The sequence below is a fragment of the Larimichthys crocea genome, chromosome X (genome assembly GCF_000972845.2).
Source record: "Larimichthys crocea isolate SSNF chromosome X, L_crocea_2.0, whole genome shotgun sequence".
Lineage (NCBI taxonomy): Eukaryota > Metazoa > Chordata > Actinopteri > Sciaenidae > Larimichthys > Larimichthys crocea.
Genome location: NC_040020.1, coordinates 14,808,841 through 14,830,095, shown reverse-complemented (window position 1 = coordinate 14,830,095; position 21,255 = coordinate 14,808,841). Strand labels below are relative to the sequence as shown.

General features: G+C 40.1%; 1 protein-coding gene across 1 annotated transcript; it reads right to left on the bottom strand.

Annotated features, from left to right (window-relative positions):
* Positions 1-523: 523 nt before the first annotated feature.
* On the bottom strand, positions 524-15,457 carry tgm1l1 (transglutaminase 1 like 1). Its single transcript, XM_010746960.3, has 14 exons — positions 15,243-15,457; positions 12,284-12,579; positions 11,979-12,170; positions 9,019-9,270; positions 7,114-7,232; positions 6,164-6,271; positions 5,606-5,783; positions 4,901-5,039; positions 4,023-4,215; positions 3,736-3,889; positions 3,146-3,430; positions 2,495-2,655; positions 2,089-2,225; positions 524-2,002 (listed from the first exon to the last, which is right to left on the bottom strand). The coding sequence occupies exons 2-14, from the start codon at positions 12,576-12,578 to the stop codon at positions 1,858-1,860; spliced, it is 2,358 nt and encodes a 785-aa protein (XP_010745262.3). The 5' UTR covers position 12,579; positions 15,243-15,457; the 3' UTR covers positions 524-1,857.
* Positions 15,458-21,255: the final 5,798 nt, after the last annotated feature.

The following is a 21,255-nucleotide window of genomic DNA, read 5'->3' as shown; positions in this document are numbered from 1 at the left end:
TTGTACTACAATACTTGAGTGAACATACTTAGTTACGCTGGCCTTCATCTCACTCATGTCTAAACAGACTGCAGATATTGTACAGTCACTTAAAGAGAGTTTTAGCACTACACTGTGCAACAGATAAAACAAAAAGAATCGGTGGAAAAGGTGGAAACACCCAGCCTTGTCTAACATATAACATGTGCCATACAGTATATTGGCCGTAACTATCCAGCAGTGTTGACCACTGAATGTCAGACAAGACAAAAGGTCAAAGATAAAATGTCACTATCACATACTGAAGTACATGTGAATATTTCAGTTATTAATATCTTCAATGCTTGCACTGCCGAAATATGTCACTATACAGTAGATGATCACTCATGCAACACCTTTTTTCCCCAGAAAAAAACCAACGCAGAATGTCGAAATGGAAAAATACAAGTAAGCACTTGCTCATAATTTCACCCTCTCCATCTCCTCTATCCTGTAAAGACTTGTCTAATGCTGTATAAAAAGAAATATCTCAGGAGTCAGTTCATCATGTCAGTGTCAGTTTTATTGCCAACGCAATCAACAACAAAAAAAAAAGGTAGGTAAAGGTAGATAAATAGTTTAATGTTATTAAAATAGGTTCCTTCACATTGTACTTCTAGTGCTGAAGTTAAACAGATGAGAACCAGGTGGTCTCTATCCTGATATGGTTTGCTGGAACTCCCAGCAATGAAAAGTCCAATTTTATAGGTAAGTTGCTATAAACTATAAAGCTGACTCCAGCATAATTATGCACACATGATAGAAAAAACACACACAAGACATATAGAATAACATCTGGAAGAGTTCTCCCTAAGGGAATAATTATGGTTTGCATCTGCAAAAGGAGACATTTCAGCTTTATGAATAGTGTCTTGTTGGAGGCATTATAAATCTGTACTTCATCTGACGATTAAAACAACCTTTTATGTCTTTGCCAATTGCTCCGGAAAAGAATAATTGCAGATTTTTCAGTCAAATGTAACATGGAGAATTGTAATGTGCCCTTTGCTAAAATGTCAATGCCAATTCCAATATCATTCCCTTTAAAAACATCTCACAGTACCCTTCCTTCATGTAAGCCATGTGAGGTTCATTTTGTCTGATAATACTTTTCACATATATTTCATCTCATGAATCACACACATACAGTATTTACACGATCACCAAATGATTGTTCAGTTTCTCGAAATGCACCAGTGTTAGAACAGTCTACTCTAGTTTCATAACTCAGAACTTCATTTGCTGTCCATGCATTTAAACCCTGCTACATATCTGACCACATGTTTTCACATTTAAAGGGCCAGTGTGTAGAATTAAGAGTCATCTAGCAGTATAGTTGCTGATTGCAACCCCCACGCTTCACCCTCCCCTTCCAAGCATGCAGAAGAGACTACAGTGGTTGTCAAACATGTGATGGGCAATATGCAGGGCCAGTGTTTAGTTTGTTCATTCTGTGATACTGTAGAGACAGGGGGGTTCAACATGGACGGACTCTGCCTTGTGACTTGCAGTGTCTTTAAGATTTAAAAGGCTCATTCTTATTTTCATTATTTCATTCTATGCTAATGAAAACATAGTTAAGCATGTTTATATTCTATAAATAGAGCCACCTAAATCTGACGCACTGGACCTTTAAATGCAAGATAGAAGTGTGACTTTATATTATTTCAAGTTAAAAAAAAATACTGATACAGTTGTTAATTGTCTATTCATAATTTTAGAAATATCTGTAGTACAAAATAAAAATTATTTCATTAAGATACAAGAACACTTCATATAATTAGAGGCTCTCAGGTTCTACTTTATAAAAGGTGATGTGAGAGAAGCAGGAGCTTCCTCTCACTGCTCAAGAACGACGATGTTAGCCACTCCATGCACTTGTGTGAGCTGTTTACAGTCAAGAGACGCCACCAGCTTCCTGGGTCCGGGCTGGGTGGGGACAAAGTGCTCCGTCAATGTCACTGTGGAGTGAGCGGCGACGTCACTGAGAGGGAAAAGAAGAGAGGGATATTAGTCTGAGTGTGAATGAGAGCAGGAGGCAAAAGAGTGGATGATGTCTCATGTACTTACCCAACGACCACTTCATGGCCCTTCTGCAGACCCAGGCCCTCCACTCTGAACACCACTCCCTTCAGCATACGTGGCAGGGGGTTGGTGAAGGTGATCTTGGCTGCCATCTCTTTACCAACCACAGCATCTCCCAAAGGCTGACAGAAGGTAATTCAAAATGAGTCAGGAGGGGTGAACTTTTCCCTTAATTTCCCTATGATTCAGACTGAATCATGTTACTTCTAGTAACTGACAGTGACAGGAATGACAGAATAAATATTCAGAACGTTTTGATCTGTGAGATCCCCCTCAAGCAAAACCTTTTTTATTTAAAAAAAGATATTTTTGCCTGTATGCGTGCACATTAGGTTCCTCTTCACTAGAGTAAATTCTAAAGATGCTAATGTACAGTAAATCAAAATCTTACCGCGATGATGAGGTCAGGTGTACGGAGCCTGAAGGTGGTCTGGTTGGCTAATACTTGCTGGGTCTCACTGACTCTTCCAGACAGGGTCAGCATCAGAGCTGCCTGATCCACCAGCTCGTTTTGGTACTGCTGGTAGGGCAGCACCCACTCAATGGTCTTTTCTGTGTGGAGAGGTACAGAAAAGGGGATCAGCTCAGTGATCAGCATTTTGACCTATGCAAGCTTTGCTATATACTGATATGGCAGTTAAAAAATAGTTTCTCAGTAGATACAGAGCAACATTACTGTTCATCACTCTCCATTTAGCTCTCTACCAAGTGGCAACCTACCACGTCACAAAACTGCAATTCCCCGATTGGCTACTCTAGAACAATGTCCAACTTCAAAGCAGAAATAAACATGTTTATACTTGGTAGAATAAGAAAAAAATGATTTTAGTCTCTAATTTCGCATATTCTGACATACACCGTCCGTTAGGTGGGCTGGAAACACTGAAACTGAGCTGAGCTAAGTGGAACTGCAAAGTCAGGTGATAATTCTCTGTGGGATTGCCTTTATGAGCGACCCATTTATTTATTTATTTATTTATTTATCCATCATTGGTATATAAATCCAGATTGTAGCAGCTTTAAATCTTAGTGGAAAGCCTACCTTCATTGGGCAGAAGCTCCACAGGCATCTCCTCCTTCTTGATGGTGCCCTTGAGCACACCAGTGTAGTACATGACAGCCACTTGGCTGTGCAGAGTGGTCCGACGAGGCGACGAGCTCTGATTCTTTACCAGGATGCTCAGCTTGGCGTCAGTACCCATCCTGGGCCCCTCGCCCTCCAGCTTCACTTCCACAATCACATCCTCTGCCATGGGTTTGGAGTATACATCTGGCTTGCTGCCATGACGACTGGCAGTCTCCACAGCAATACGTTCCTCTTCTGAACCTGGTAAAGAGGGAGGAGAAGGTGAGTGCACCTCATCCTGTCTTGTGTTTTAAGATTTATTGACAGACACGAGAGATATTCACACAGTCCTGAGTCCTCCAAACAAAACAAACAGAGACGCATATTTTCATTAACTGTGAAGAGCAGGCGAACAGCTGACAGGTCTATGTAGAGTGAAATAGTCTATGCACCAAGAACATTAACATTAACTCAACACATTTTAAGATAGTTCCAGGTGGTCTGGTTCTGGAACATCTATCTGAAATATAAATACAATTAGCAAAGTACAATAAGCTTGCCAGTACCTTCTTGGTGTTTGTACAGATGTGTGATGTCTGCCCGCTCATCAGAGCCCACTGCTTTAGTGCTGATGCAGTGGCCGACAGCTTTCTTCTCACTGTGAAACTGGCTGAAAGTACCATCCAGGTTCCTCTGCCAGTAGATCTTATCACTGTTGACCTGAAAGGAAAGTACCAATAAACACAATCAACTGAAATATCACAGTACACGATTGTATATCATCGAAATGAACATACAGAGAACTAAATAACAAAGATCTCTGTTCAAGCACCTGACAATTTCTGGCACCTACCTCAGCAAAGACAAATGGCGAGTCATGTTTGAGGTAGACTTCGCCTGAGCGGATAGCGTTGAGAGAGGCGGGGCCACAGCGGAAGGTGCCCTGGCTTGTTTCCTGGGGAGTGGAGTCAACAGCCTGCCAGCCTCCATTACCAGGGGGCAGGTCTGGTCTGGCCATCCAGCAGTCATTCCACACGTGGAAGTTCCTAAATGGGAATCAACCATGTTAATTTGAGGTCGCTTTTAAAAGCAATAGTTTTCTTTCTTTGCGGATAGTTAGATAGTTTAGCATACCATAAAAGTTTAGTTTAGTTTAACTTAAAAACTTGAAATAGGAGCGAAACAACTTAGTGCTGTCAACCTTTTTCCACGCAAAATAAGGTAATAAACTATGCAATAACCCTCTCCTGCCTTAGATTCATGGCTTCAACACATTAGAGTGGTATCAATATTCAATTATATATTCAATATTCTGATGCAATTCTCATCAAGAAAGCTAATACGCATGTATAAATATCACTATTCTTTATTCTTAATTCAAAGTTTTCAGAAGCATCTTTTACATTTTTGAATTTGTGTTGCTGAGGTTTTATGACCATGTGTGCAGGCTGGGAAAAAGCGGTATAAAACATTTGTGGAACTAAATTGCAGCAAGTGCATTGTGTTCTTTTGCTTTTTAGTTTTGGAGGAAAGGTGATTTTTAATAACACTTCACTGCACTTCCAGATATATACTACCAGCAGACAGATACCAGATTAGCCTCCGCAGTCTCTGAGGAGTTGCAAATAGTTGAAATAATTGAAGCACGACGGGTTTCAAGTTAGAGGTAACTGCTTTCCGTGCAGATCTTTATATACGGTGCATGGATTTAGCAGCAGTTAAACATCTTACCAGACAGAATCACTATTGAGGTAGTCGATCGGGTCCAGATTCTCATCAAAATAGACGTCTGTAGTGAGGGATACATCAGTATCATGAGCAGACTGGAAGTTGGTCACACTGCGGGCAGGTATGCCAAGACACCTCAGCACTGTAAACAAAGACAGACAAAGATGGATTAATTAAAACTGAATTTACGAGGTCATCAAGTAACTGAATTATGTTCCCAGATGCTACAGTAAGACTTGTGCGTAATGACACTTCAGACACTTCTCCCAGGATGTAATTTATATGGGAGCATGAGACTTTATTATCGTGGCTGAATGAAAGCAACACATGTGGCTCTATTGCTGACAAAAGTAGGAGGTATGACAGGAATGCCAATGCGAGGTATTTAGGGTGTATATAGTATGAGCTACGGCCTGCTATCAGGGGCAACTCTATGTGCTAAGGTCAGCCAGCTGTCATGTGACCTCCTGCATGCACGCACAATGAATGAAGTATTCTGTTACAGAGCAGTGAGAGCTAATAAAAAGGGTCTGACTTGAAGCCATGATCATGACATTGGTGGACTGGTAATCAAATTAACATGAAAACTGGGAACAGTGGGAAGCACACACATACTATTGGGTATCCTTTCGCACGCAACAGTGTACAGTATAGCTTTCAGTATGGCTCATCGCAAGCTCACTCAGTTTTATTTTTTCTCATATTCACCTGTCGTAGTGACCCCCGAGAAGACCCAACATTGTCCATATGACACAGGTATTCCATTGGTGGAGTGATATTTCCTCAAGATCTCCACGCTGCTGCTCCACGCAGAAGGAGAGACTCCATCAGAGTAATCCCCAGACCAGTTCCCTACCAGGACTCCATAGTCATCCTGAGCGTTTATCTGAAAAGAAGATGATGACGCAGTCAATTACACGTGACTGCTCTCATTTACAAAATCAAAGGATAATTTTTTCAAGGAAAATATGAGATTAAGCTTTAGCTATTAATGAAGACACTGAAGTCAAATCATTTCTCCTTAAAAGTTTGGAGACATTACTTGTAACCTGAGGTTACAATGTACAATTAAAAACACATGGATTGTACTTTATTGGCCTTTGCCCATATTTTTAGAGTCAATATATTTAAATTTGTCTACTTTTAGAGCAGAACTTCATTCAGTATTTTAATATGAGTTTGACCTGGACATTATTGGACAGTATATTCTAAAACCCTGGCTAACCCCAAAGAGATAGTGGGATGTTAGTATCAATTTAAACTCACCATGGCAGATATGACTCTGACCATATTAATAGGATCTCCTCGACCAGACGCAGGCATGTCGCTCTTCTCCAGGATAAACAGACAAGCTTCCAGGATTCCCTCGTGAAACTGCGGTGAAAGAAGCCAAGGGAAACAATCATTCAAAGAGGAATTTTGATCATATCTAGGGGTTAAACAAATATTGGTGGATTTAAAGACACATCTTACAACTGAAACATTAACTACAATTATTGGGCAATTACTGTAAACACTGATTTGCAGCTTTTACCAGCCTCTAGCCTTTACAGCATGTGCTGTGTGCACAAAACAGAAAGACCTTTAAGACTACTGAAACTTAAAATTTAAACTTAAAGCATGTACCATTATTATTAAGAAAGAAAGAAAATAGCTCAAAGAAGCTAGGCCTTTCCATTATAGCAGGAACATGACGCTGGAAGGCATCTGTAGTTGGCCGTTGTGTCATTTGTTTTTAGTTAGTAAGTACAGTAAGATTCAATAGGATTTCTGGTAATATACAATATTTTTCTTTTTGTGGACAAACCCCAAAACAATAGCAATGCACTGACCCTTTTGATTCTAAGTATTGTGTGTGTTGCCAAAGCCTAATTAATCTAATTTCTCTGTGTCATACAATAATGTTTTATTGTCCAACACACACATGTTGCAGCAGCAATGTAGTTTATTTGGGTCAATCCTGTCATACGCAGTCCTGCTACTGGAAATACTTACTAATGCACCAAATGTATGTTAATCCACGGCTGAAAATAGTCCCCTACAAATGTACCCCTGTTTGAATAACATTTAGCAGCTATTTTTTTAAAACAAAACTTTGTGATTTAGCCCCTCAGTATGAACAAAGAGGCTGTGTGCCGGAGACAGTGATGCAATGACCATTCGAAATCATAAGCGATCAGCGCTTTGGATTCATGTCTTGTCTTGATGATCCGTACCTGCCCAAAGTTCCATGTGCGGGCGCCTATTTGTTTCTCTGTGCCATAGTAAATTCTCCCGATGTCATTCAGAACGTACTCATTCCTCTCCTCCTCGTCATCCAGGAACACTGTGTCCTCTGGAAAGATATAACAACATTATATTTGTGTGCAGTAATCTGGTGTTGTAATCCTGACAATTAAGCAGTGAGAGTGCAGCGTTTTATTGTACTTTGTGTGTATAATTGTACACACATGTTGATGCTATTAAACCAACCCTTAACTGTGGGATTTATTTTAATGAAGGTATACAGGATTTTGTCTAAAAGTGACCCACCCATGGCTGATTTAACTCTTCAGTGACCAAATCACTGAAGAATGTGATTTCTTTTCACAAATGATGTGAAAGACTCCCTAAGGCCAGGAAATGGTTGAAGAACACAATGAGTCCAAGGACCTTGCAGTGGGGCCCACATTCATTTATGGGAAGCAGTCTGTTTTGAGTGACATCAGCAGTGCAGACTTGGGCGTGCACCTTTGACATTAGCACCACAAATCTGTGTCTGTTTTTCCATCTCTTTTATCGCTCACTGTTGCCACCGTGATTACTGGAGGTGGGGCAAAGTAACATGCAAGAAAGAAAGAAAGAAAGAAAGTGACAGCGGTAAAAGTTTGAGAGTGTTTAAGATAGACATGAGAAAGAGACTAGTGGAAGGAAGAGGTTTAACAAAGTCATCTGGGACGAACTAGAGAAAGACGGGAAGTTATTCTTGGCAGGGAAAGGGTGGGGAGAGAGTGGAGCGTGACAAAGAGTCTTGAGATTTTATAGGAGAAAGTAGAGGGAGGTGTGCTGACAGCATCTGGCAGCTGTGATAATTGTGATTTTTTATACTTGCTGAATATTTCTGCAATGTAGGAAGAAGCAGGCATGCAAAGAGGAGGAGGAGGAGGGGGCCAGAAAAAAAAAAAACAGAGCAACAGGGTTATGGAGTACAGATATCAAGTAGGAAGCAAGGTTGGGTGGAAAAGGCATGTAAAGGCAGGAAATACATATGGAGGTAGTAAAAGCGAGGGAGAGGACAGGTTGTCACCAGCTGCAGGATTACTCCGAGCTCGCCCCATAGCGTTTTTATGCAGTAATTGTGGGATTTTGACTTTTATGTGCGTGAGGGAGAGATTGGTCTCGGGGAAGAAGAGATTGAAAGAGGGAAGGGAAGATTGGGCTTGCTGCCAAAGCAGCAACCCCGTGATGAAAGACAGAATTTCTTTTTATCAAATCCAGGTCCACAGTTTTTTTTTCTTTCTGTGTTAGAAATACACTTATTTTTGTTAAATATTCTGTGAGCGTAGCAAACTGAAAGAAACTGAGCAGAATAAATAAAAGACTTTTTTCTTTTTTGAAAATAAGAACTTTTTTTTTTTTGTGCAAAGACAAAAAAAATCATGTGTTGTTTTTTCTGTTTTGAACATAGTTCAACGTGATGCACAAATGACATAAACAAGTGTGCCAGCAGTCTTGAATCAAACCCAGAGGAGTTACATAACTCCCATAGCTGTTTGATGGACAGCAACACGCTCACGGATTGAGTTGGACTTTCTCGCTCATGTGTAATATTATATCAGGATTCCTCTCTGAGATTAAATGGCTTTGTACCAGCGTTTGCTATCCGAATTGTGAAGCTGTTCGTAACACAGCAGCTATGTTCTGGGAACACTTTCTCTGGCTTTTGGATGTATCAGACAGTTCTCCTGCAAGAACAATACTGATTTTGTGAAGATATTCTGCCTCAAATCTCACTAGTGAGCCAAGGAGTATGTAATTCATTCCAGACATGTTATGCAACACAGTCTATATTTCATCATTTTTCTTTTATCACCTGCGACTCATCTTCTCTTTGTTCCCCTTTTAACACATTCCAGTCTTACCTTCACACCAAGGGTTAAAGAGAATGACGATGTTCTTGCTGCAGTCGTGAGTAGTTGCTGGCTCATCCTTTGAGGAGCTACTTGTCACCGTGAGCCCGTACAGGCCACACACAGCAGTGGCTGGCGAACTGATGGACAGCTTGATCTTGTTGCCGTTCTGCTCTACAATCTTGCCTTTCCAGTGTTTATCCTCTGGGTTATCCACCAGTGGAATGATGACATGGGTGCCTTTGGAAACCATGGGGAGGGGACCTACAAGACCACACAGGTTATATTTGAGTCGAGCTGTACCGGAATGCTCCAATGAAGAAGAAAATGAAAAGGAAACATTGTAATAGAATTTTCATAAACAAAAGCCTGTTATGATACAATGCATTTCATCTTGTGCTTTTAGGCAGTGCTGCATAATATGAAGTCTATGAAGAATTTATGTGCACATTTTTACTTGATTAAAGGAGCAGCATGACTTTTTGTGAAATATGCTTATTTACTTTCTTGATTGGTTATCTTATTGATCCCCTTCTCATATCTGTGTCTTAAATATGAAATTACAGCCTTGATGCTGTTGCTTAGCTTAGCATGAGGACTGTACAGGGGAAACAGCTAGCCTGGCAAGTGTACAAGTTTAATAAAAACTCAGTAATGAATAAGCTGTATGTTTGTTTAATCTGCATAAAACTCAGATTGTCTTTCTATGTACCCCAGCTTCTAGTCTTTATGCTAAGAAAATGTAATGCATGCAGATATGCAAGTGGTATCGATCTTCTAATGTAACGCTTGGCAAGAAAATGTTGATATTTAACTGCATGCAAGTGTTTTCCAATGATAACGCAAAGCCTAAACTTTGTCTGCAATTCAGGTACAGATTCCTGTTTGAGAGGAAAGACCTTTCAGGACACAGCAACACAAGTGATGCCCTTAGTGTGAACGAAAGATGAAACACACTGCACCAAAGAGAGTGAATGTATATGTATATACAGTGAAGTTGTACATTTTGTGTTTGTGTCAAACCTTTTTATTGTTTGAATGAAAAGTCAGGCAGTGCAGCTTGCCAACACGCTTTTTCGATTCTCTCCTTTTTCTGATTCTAACCTTGAAATTTGAATTAAATAAAGTTGGACAGCAGACGCGGCAGTGGAAGGACTTCATTGCAACATGTAGCTGGGAATGGAGTAAACTCCATTTTTCACGTCACAGTAATTGTCAGTTCACACAACCATATGACCGCACATGCATCACCCAGCTGTGCGGCATGGTTTCTCTGAGTAAACAAAATTTCAGGGCTGTTAAACTTCCCACACTGCACAAAAAACACACATCTCTGCAGAGAGCCGAGCACATTGGAGAAGGTTTTATCTTATGCCACTAGCTTCAGTATTTCCTTTTACTTAACTCAATGTTTTGCTGAAGGCTAACAAATTAAAGCTAGCAACTTTAATTCTAACCTACTAGCATTATTAAGACTTACCGGATGCGTTCCTCTAAACTATTTGCTCTGCGGCACCCTGCTGGCCTTTATCTGCAATTTGCTGGAGTGAATATGGAGTTTGTCAAGGAACCATTGTTCTCTATCCAACCGCTGCCAGGACTTCCTCTCTCACGTCTGAGTACCCGTTCGAAAGGAAATCAATGTAAAACTCTTTTCTGCCGGAACGACTTTATTGAAGATTGACTCGGAACCTCTATCCAGCTTCCTGGTTGAACAAAATAACAGCTTAGGCTGCCACAACCACACAAAGCTGCACTTTTTGTGCGCGAGATAAAAACCTTTTCACAGTAAATGTGACTGTGAAAGCAAAGTTAATGAGGACCTGTCAAATGAGGACAGCTCAGATCGTCTTTTTGTGTCCATTCCTTTTCTCATTAACGCTTCCCATGTAACCATTTGTTGTGTTCTCTGCAGTGATGTAATGTCCAATTATTCCCAAGTGGGTAGTGGATTGTTGTAGTATGAGGCCTGTAAATACCAGAGCATGGTGTCCGGTGTCCTGATGTCTGGAAACTGTTAACACTGTGGGGTGGTGGGAGGAATCCAAAACTTGCGGTGTGGCTATGATTTAACTGCTGCTCGATTTAAACGTGCTAGCTATGCATGGCATTTTGACCACATTTCCCATGCTTTGTTGGGGGCCTGCAGCAAATACTGGTTGAAGGTGCACACATGAAGATCAGTTCATTCCTCATGGATACTACTATTTAACCTGTAAAGACATTTTTTAATGCCGTCTGTGGCTCAAGATAAGTGGTTCCCAACCTTTATCTGTACAACATACCCCTGCAACCGTGTCAGATGAAGTTAAGTATCCCTTCACCACCCATCATGTTCCAAATGTGGAACACTGGAACATGTTTATCTGTTAGTTTCAGCATGATTTAGAAATCTATGCATATTTACTGACTCAAAATGTGGATATTTGTTCAAATAAAAACATCATTTCTGTTTTATGTTTTTTTTTCTTCAAATTTGTTAAGGTATGACAGCTGAAGTACTTCAGGTACAAAGCACCTCTGTTTGGGAATCACTGGTCTAGAGAAACTTTCTTAAGACTCAGAAATAACAATATCTCAATAGGGCCTGGTCCATCAAATTTCTGACAGAAAGACAGAACATTTTTTTGTTCATTCTTTTTAAATCTTGGTCTCTTGTGATTCTCCCAAATTTCAAAAAGTGAAATTTCCCAAAAAGTGAAGTGTTGAATCGCTTGAGAGCGTTAAGTTTTATCAATATACAATATATGTTTTCTTCTTTTTCTTTATTGTTTTTCTTTTCTTATTGTTTCAGCTTGAATTCTTGTCTTCCTATCAATGCATTTCACAGATTTATCAGTCAATAGGTCACTGCACTGATTGTAACTGTGAGATGTTTCTTGATCATACTGATTGATATTGCTTTACCATTTATGCATAAGTTATAGGTTTGGTTATGACACATGCACAGATTCACTCCACCTGTTCCTTACCTGTTTTCAGGTCCAGATGCAGCTTGTCATTCTCAGCACTGAAGGGCCTGTTGAGCTCCATCTCCATGTGGAAGGGCTGTCCTCTGCGGATGATCAGGTCCTCTCCGTGATATAAGTCGGTGCGGTGCTCCAGTCTGTTCTGGTCCGTCTTGGAGCTCAGCAGGTCCACAGAAACCACAGACAACTTAATTTCTGAGAAACAAAGTTGAACATAAAATTGAAGCATGTGTGTATGACTCCTGCTGTGGATTATGTGCAATATGCAAAATAGTCCAGAAAGCTGAACTAAACACTTTCAATCTTACCTTCCATCTCTCTTGCTTCTCCATTCTCAGGTTTAGGCTTGACTGGTTCCGGTACCGGTATGACAGCCGGAGTTGGTGGTTTGACCAATTCCACCTTATCTGTGATATCATAGGAGGAGCTGTTCTGGCGCTTACAGCAGCACGGGCACATCTTCCTGAACCAGCGGCGACAGCCTCCCTCTTCCTGTTTTTTTTCATCTTTCTGAATGGTCAGCTCCACTCTGGTTGGTGGGGCTGCTCCAGGGAAACGCCCCACATCCGACGTTCCTCTTACCGTTAAACGCTCACCTGGCATCCTACGAGACACAGAGTAAAATTGCAGATAATAAACATCATATTAAATCATTACTTATTTATGTTACACGGATATGATGTCTGAATCATCCTGCTTTTCTCGAGGTTAAGATGAGTCGGTAAATGACTAATTCAATAACGATAAGCATGGGTGTGAGAACAGAAATCTCAGAGAGGGACAAATAAACACAAACCTTTCTGCAACAGCTAGATGTAAGTGAGAAAATGTTGAAGCCCAAACAGTCCAACATTCATTGCGGGTATTGTAAACAGAAACAGATGCGAGCGGTGGACCAAATGGCAGCATGCTACACTGAGACTGTATTCATAACAATCTGTTTAACAAAACAGGCCTCCAGTTCTTCTTTTAATCTCCCCATCATGAAACAACCAATGCACATTTTCTTTTACTTTTTTCCCACAATTACCACGTTCCATAAACACACTCTCTTCGGCCGGCAGGCTTTCTCAAAGCATTCTGGGGTATTTAGCCCTTTGTCCTTTCTTTGGCTACACTCCCTAAGAAATCTAACATACCTCTTACGAACAGCTGGATTCTATCTGCCTCGCCCCAGCTGTTGCGAAATAATGTACAGCATGTGTGTGTCCAGTCCTATTGATCATGTGGACATTTATCACAGTCTCACATCCACACCCTCATACGGTGCACGTATAATCACAGCAGAATTAGATCATTCGTCACAGTGAAGATGAGTTGATCCTTCCTGCCCACGCTCAGATCCAGGGTCAGATGTCACACGCTGAATGTCAACATTAGGAAAGTGAAAACAAAAAGTGTTTACTGGAGTGAAATACACAGGGTGGAGGGCACTAAACTTCACATCCCCTTCTCTTTCTTTTTTCTCAACATCTGCAACTTCTCCATCTTAACATCACAGATTTATTCTACATGCTGCACACAAAAAAATAAATCTACATTACCAAAATGTTAAAGCTGGAGTTGTGTAGCTCTTGTAAAACACCCATGAACTGTAATCAGCTGCATAAGTCAGGGGAAATGCGTGTCAAAAATTCATGGGTGAGTGCGAAGTGTGTGTGTGTGTGTGTGTGTGTGTGTGTGTGCGTGTGTGTGTGTGTGTGTGTGTGTGTGTGTGTGTGTGTGTGTGTGTGTGTGTGTGTGTGTGTTCAATTCTGCTTTTTTAACTCTTCCTGAGTTCATCTGCTGGTCAGAAACCTTCCCCTCCCTTGAACTGTTTCCAAATCCTCTAAATATTTGGCAAAGACATTCCTAATCATTCTGAAAGACACAATGGTTTAGGTCATCTGTGTGTATTGCAATGTTGCAACATTATCTCCACCCAAAACTAAAGCCTCTGTGCTGCCTTTGCACCACCTCAAATTTTAGAAAAGAGGAAGCAACGTGATGTAGATTGCCATTACACATTTTTGTTAAAGAGCAAAGAAAATGAAGCTTCCGTGCCTTTTTCTACTGACTCACATATTTGAGGTGATAAAATGAGAGATATGCTGCAGTTATAATTGGCCAAAAGTAATACTGGGAATGTAGATTCTTTTGAAATGTAGCAACTGAACAGAAGCTTCTTAGGCTGTTTTGTTGGTAATTTGTGTCTTCACAGGCTCTGAAAAAAGGCAAGTTATCTCTCAGCTGCACCTTATGTGGCCTAAAATTGCCCAATTAGAGTCATCCACTCGACCCCCTTAAACCTTGAAAAGCCATTCCACAAGACTAATTTTTGGCAGCCCTGCTCTCCCCTCACACTTTAATGCACAAACCTAAATGGATTTCTAATAGAACCATCAGCCGAGCCTGAAAACAAGCGTTACTTCATCTTTTCTTCTCCCACCTCTTTGCCAATCACTATCACATGTATCACTACTTCCTTTCGGCCGTGCCCGCTCCCTCTGCAGCCTTGCACTTCTTCTTCAGTCTGTTTGTGTTGGCATGCCGGCCAGGCTGACATGCCCACTGGCCCCTGAAGATAAGCGCTTCAAATTCAAGTCACTGTTCCCAAAGAACAACGCAAGCTTTGAGCTACAGGCCTGTGTTCTGTTGTTTGAGATTGGTCCAATGCAAAATGAATTAATAAATGAATTAAATTAAAAAAAATAAAAAAATGTCACAGCATAAAAGCAATCAAATACAGGAAAAATATCAAGAAATGCTATGAAATATACAACCTTTAAGGTGTTTGATGGGCACAGCTGGCCACCAACCAATAAGAATGAGTGTTTATAATGGAACATGGAAAATACAAAAAACAAACAAAAAAATAGTATAATAGCAAACTTCTTGGAGCAAATCTTTATTGATTATACTGATTTTTGTTGCAAGAAGACTCCAGCAAGTTCAAGAAGTTCAACCACACCTGAGAGACCTATAGAACATATATAAAACATATATAGAACATACATAAACATACAGAATTATGTTATACTGTGATATATCTTGATGTGGTCTCTCCTTAGAGAGCATGAAAACGTGATTAAATGTCTCTTCTTCTTTGTGGGATTCGATCCTCCCTCTCTGAGGATCATCGAAAACTTTGAACTAATAATACCCGAGACTTTCTCTGCTCTGACAGAAGAAACCGTTAGGTCATGCGCGTCCCGCTAAGTTTACGCTTCACTCAACTTTACTTTAAAGATTAAAGTAACTCGGGGTAGGAGTGACTGAAAATCTTACTTTATCTGTGTGGATTCTTATCCGGATCAGCGATGAATCCTCTGCTTCGTCCTGTATTATCCCACCGTGTCAAACTTTTGGAAAGTTCTCGTCTTCACTCGCCCCGTTTCTTGGATCAGAATACTTCTACGCCTGCCCTGAAGTGCACGGTACTTTAAGCTGATACACAGTGACACACACACACACACACCCCTTTTTCCTCACAGCTCAGCCCACCCAGGCCTCCACCCAACCACCCCTTATGTGTTTCACACAAGTAGGTTCCGTACCGCTGAGCACGATTTGTGCGCGTCCCAAAAGCGCGCATACACAGACAGACACGCACACAGAGGGAATGCTGAGGAGATAAGGTTTATCACACAATGTTCACTATTTTGTGGTAAGGGAGTGGAAGCAGAGGGCAGGGAAACAGTTTAATGAGTATATGTGTATCCAAATGTGATCAACCAAAAGAAACCAAGACATGTACACAATGCTTTGGTATAAAATCCTGTGCCCTGAACCATAAAGCCAACACTCATAATATCAGCCAGTCTGTGTAGAAGTGTGGTTAAAGTATACTATCATAGTTGTAACAACCAAAATAAACCAAAACCACAGTTTGGTCGAACCTCCTCGATAGGAAACATCCCTCTGTTAATGTTCTTGGTTTTTTTTTAAAACATATAACTTCCCCTGAGCACTCCCAGTTCTCTTTTGTTTACAGGAAAACCCCAGAGGACAAACCCAATCTGACCTCCCATTCCATAACGCCCCATTTTAAATTTAAACCATCTCACACAAGATCACAAGTCCAAAAAAGCTTGAAAAAAAAATGTGCCTTTTTTTCTTCCCTCCTCAAAACTTCACAAAATATCAGGGACACATTTCAGATGCCCAGAGGAAGTATTGGCTGTTGCATAGTTTTGATTTCAGTCCAAAACATCTACTCAGCAAAAAAACACAATGTAATGAAACGTTGAAAGAAAAATTTGTTTCATAGGTTCAGGGTTTTTCAAAAAGCCAGCAAACAATCAGAGCAGACAGTGTGAATGACTGAAAGAGTGCCAGTGACTTTGTGGTTTGGCATGAAATCAAACTGAAGTCATATATAATTGGTGTGGATGATATCCAGAAAATGTGATCTTCTGTGCAAATTTCAACTTGTCTTTTACGGCCAGTCAGTGTTGAATGGTTACGTCACTGCAGAAACAAAATTTGTCATTCCTTGATAAGAGTAAGCAACAATGCTAACTGCCTCGTGATGCTGTACTAAAAAGTACAGCTGTACTTCAAACTAAATGCTAAAACCAGCATACTAACATGCTCATGTTTACTACCATTGTGTACTATGTTAAGAATTTTAGTGTGGCGTGTTAGCATGGTAAAATTTACTAGGCTGCACTAAACACAAGGGACAGTTATGGCAGTTTTAATCAGGTATTTAGTGGACAAACTGTAAAGTCTTTAAAGCTTATCTTCTAGGTGGATTGTATATGTGTTGAAATTGATATTTCACTGACAATGAAAGTTGGTAGCAAAAGTTAGAGGATCACAAAGTTTCAAGTTACCAAATTTCATGGCAATCCATCCAGTAGTTCTCAAGCAAAAAACTTGGTGGCAAGTTAAATGACAAAGAACAATTGTGTTTATAAAAGTAGTTTATATAAAGATAGTTTATTCAGATTCAGCAAGATCAGGGGAGGGATACTGTAGGATGAGGCTCTGTATGGTGGATTATTAAGATTAGATTAGATTAGATTCAATTTATTGTCATTACACATGTATAAACACAAGGCAACGAAATGCAAATACACAAAGGAAAAAGGAAAAGGAAAAGGGATACAACATGTCATTACAACATAAGGGCATTGTGATAAGATGTATCTCAGGATTGGGGCACGTCTTAAATGTTTTATCATTCCTGTAGTTCCTATAAGAAGAAAAGGTAGAAATATTAACCCTGACATGCATGACTTTGATGGATAGAGGAACCAATGAATACTGGGAGGATTTAAACTCAACATGTAAGGGAGTCCTGGGATGACAGAGGTTACAACCTTGGACCTTCTTGCAGGAGAGAAGGGTTAGACAAACGTATAGGTATGCACAGGTGATTGAAATAATGACAGTGTGTGAAGCCAGGTCTTTTTTTTCCTGAACCTTAGCTACAATAATTTGATCATGTTGTCAGTGTAATTTTAGACTGTAAACTGAATCAGTTTGTTTAAATGAGTAGACCCAAGTGTAGCTGTGAGGTTTTGAAATAGAACTGTATTGACCATGAACCGTGGAATGCATCTAAACAAGGGGGAGTCATAATTTAAAGTCACATGGAGGGGGTGGAGGCATATGCATTGAAACAGACAATATTACTGATGTATTAAATAACGTTGCAGAGCACTTTTTTTTTATTCCGACATTAACAGTTACATCTACAGTACACGCATGATGAACACGCACACATGCTTGCAACAACAAAAAAACGAGCAGCCGCACAGTCTAATGAAAAGTAAGCAACAGTGCAGCCATACCACAGAAAATTACATGTAGAATATGTTAAAAAAAAACTGACTCATGTTAGTGGTCAGCGGCCAGCGATTTGGCAGGTGTCCGCTGTTAGCTCACGTCATGTCACATGTAACGTAGTTGATTAACAATGCACACTAATTTCAAATCAAAATGCAGCAGTCAGTGGGAGTTTTTTATCAGCAGCAGTGAAGGTGTGTGGTGTTGTTTAGCTCGTAAAAACACAGATACAACTTTAATTCATATAAAATAGTTTCTCAGAGTACAAAAGTTACTTGGGCCGTGGCCCCCCTGGCCCCCCCGGTTCCGCAGTCTATCCTTGACATGGTGGGACAGGAAAAGCAATGGCTAAATTCTTTTCAGACATGCCAGTTCCAGGGTATTGTGTGTGGCTGGCTCTCTAAAATGGCTTATTGGGGGACTTAAAAGGACTACAACCCTTTTACAAAATGAACCCCTTTATAAGAGAAGAGTAATAAGATAACCTGAAGGAATTTATTGATGAATTTTCTACCATATTATTTGTAAAAATGTTTTTTTTACATAGTTTAGAGTCGTATGTTACATTTTTTGTTGTGACTATTTATATTTTGAAAAATAGAGACAATTTACTGGTCTCATTGTTCATCCAGCTAGCTTGACACCAGTGTGATAAATGACACAGACACAACGTTTGCGGGTTCTGCAGAGCAGTGGGTGTGAGAGGAAACATAAAGGTGACTTGGGTTCACTGAATATCTGAGCATAACAGATGGGACTGGGTCCTGGCTCTCACAGTGTACGTGGGAAACCAAACAGCCCGCAGCAGGCCAAAGGAAACTTCCTGACTTTGGGAGACGTATTAGGATTATGGAGACATGTGCTCTTTCTATTACATACACTTTCACTGCAGGACAAGTGAAGAATACAACAAATTCAAAAGAATTAATTACAGTTGTTCATTGAATGTGGACAAAAGAGGAGCACCAATCTTTTTGCAAACATACAGTACAGCAGGATTGACCCTGTGTCAAGGAGTGTCAGTGAGAATATCTTTGGTATGCACTGTATTGACATGTCTCTGTTAAATAATAACTAAATTCCTCTGACCTTTTCTGTTACTCATGCGAATCAAAAAGGCACGCAGAACAACATACACAGCTAAATGACTTGTTTTACATTCAAATTAGCCATATTAAAAAAGAATGCAATGGATAGCACAAACTCCATATCCATATGGTTTTAAAGGGATAGTTTGACATTTTGCAAAATGTGTTTATTCACTTTCTTGACAATAGTTGGATGAGAGGATCAATAGCACTCGTATCTGTACACTTAATATGAAGCTACAGCCAGAAGCCAATTAGCTTAGCTTGACATGCAGGACTGGCAGCAGGGTGAAACAGCTGCCCCGGCTCTAACAAACACGTCTCCCTATCAGCACTGTTGAAGCTCACTAATAAACACATTGTTTGTTCAGTCTGTGCAACTTTTTTTTTTGTTTTACTGCATTTTTGTTTTATGGTTTTCTGTCTTTACGGTGAGCTAATGGTCTCCTGGGCTTTAGCTTTATATTTAATGAACAGCGAGTCTATGTCTTTGGCGAGCTCAACATGGCAGCAGGGGGAAACAGCTAGAAACAACCTAAAACAGTCCAGCACATAACTGCCATAAAACCAAAGTTTAAAAAAAAGGTTTTATATGAATTAAACACACATGATACAAAATATTAATTAGCTATATCCCCCTGCTTCCAGGCTTTAAATTAACAGTCTCCTGGCTCTGTGTATATGTATTCATATTTAATGGACAAACTTGAGAGTGGTTCTCAAGTTTAATTGTAGTTCCAACACCAAATTTGCAGTCTATAATCTACTTGGAAGTGTAAGTTATAAAGTTCAGCAACTGAAATATCAAAGATAAAAGCATTTGCAGTGTCTTTTTTTCCCCATTACTATTATGACTAATGTAACCTCTCACTCAGTTTCACAAAAACAAAAAGATTGCCTCTCCACAGGCAGTCAAATCAGAGACAGACAGAGAGAAGAGTTAGACAACTTCCATGTTTGTATCAATGGAAACAAATGAATTCTAAAGAATGGTTTATTTATTTTATTACTGGTGTTCTCTGAATTGTATGACACATTACATGGTTCAGCCTGTGACATCAAGAGATGTGTGTTTTGCAACGGTGTGATGAAATACATCTGCACAAATCTGTGTGAGTCTTAAGTAGAGTTCTAATCAATCGCAGTGTTCATTCACAGTTTGCTGCGGGGGCTGATTCATAGGCTGCAGTTGCTCTGGAGACGAACACAAACAAAGCCAACAGGAGCGCTGCTGTTGAACAAATGATTTATCTGTTGCTCTGCCTCTGTCTCTCTGTCCTCGCTATTCAAAAACATTTTCAGCATGTAAGATGCAGTTTCTCCTCTGTCTATCAAAGGCAAAGCCATGTGTTTTCGGCACTTTTTTAGATAGGAAATACGCACTTTCCTGAAAAGTATTGAATAATTTACTAAGACCAGACCAAAATCTATTCATTTATTCACTATCCACACTTTCCTTTCCCACTGTACCTTCTATTCCAATCTTTTTGCTCTCTCCATATACTCTACGTTCTCTGTCCAAAGTACCATCTTTTTATGACTCGCTTACTTTTTGTTCTTTAGTACTAAACACAAAATACGGTTCATGCTGATGGGAATGTAATTAGCTTTAAGGATTTAGTCAAAAAACAAAATACTGGACAAACTGACATTTTGATCTGCTGATGATGTACATTATTAATCCCTCTTGGGGAAAGACTGACATCTGGGTAGATGTCAAAGTGACGAGGCTGCCACAAAGTCGGCGCTCATCCTGAGGGAGACATGAATATCTATACCAAAGTCAGTGTAAATCCATCAGTGTCAAGTCTAGACCAAAATGGTGGACTGACCGACTGACAGACTGACATTTCTGACCCAGGAGCCATTAAAGCAAGCATGGCAAAAAAAATCTCAAATCTCAAAAGCATCCATTTATCTCCATCTCCATCTTTGTAATTAATGAAGATCTTGTCATTTTTACCTAGACACACCTCATAGTAGACATAGTACACTAGTAGACTTCAACAAACAGACTCACAGAGAGTGTGAATGGTTGTTTGTCATTGTCAGCCCTGTGATGAACTGGCAACCTGCCAGTCTCTTGCCCAATGTCAGCTGGGTCCTCCCCTATGACCCTGAAACGGTCATGGAAAATAAATGATGGTAAATGATTTCAACTGGAATCAGAAATGACAACATCCCAACCCGCCTCACCTCTGATTCATTTAACCACACACACACACAACCACTGACTGTAGTCAGGGGTACGTCACTTTTTAGGGGAAATGTAATGCTCTCATTATTATCACAGAGGTATCATAGTGTCATTAGTCAAAAGTAAGGCATAGGTTAAATGACACTACAGGACAAAGGTTTTATAAGATGGAATGCATGTAACTATTTTAACTGAACAGTAACTTAACTCTTCCTGTAGG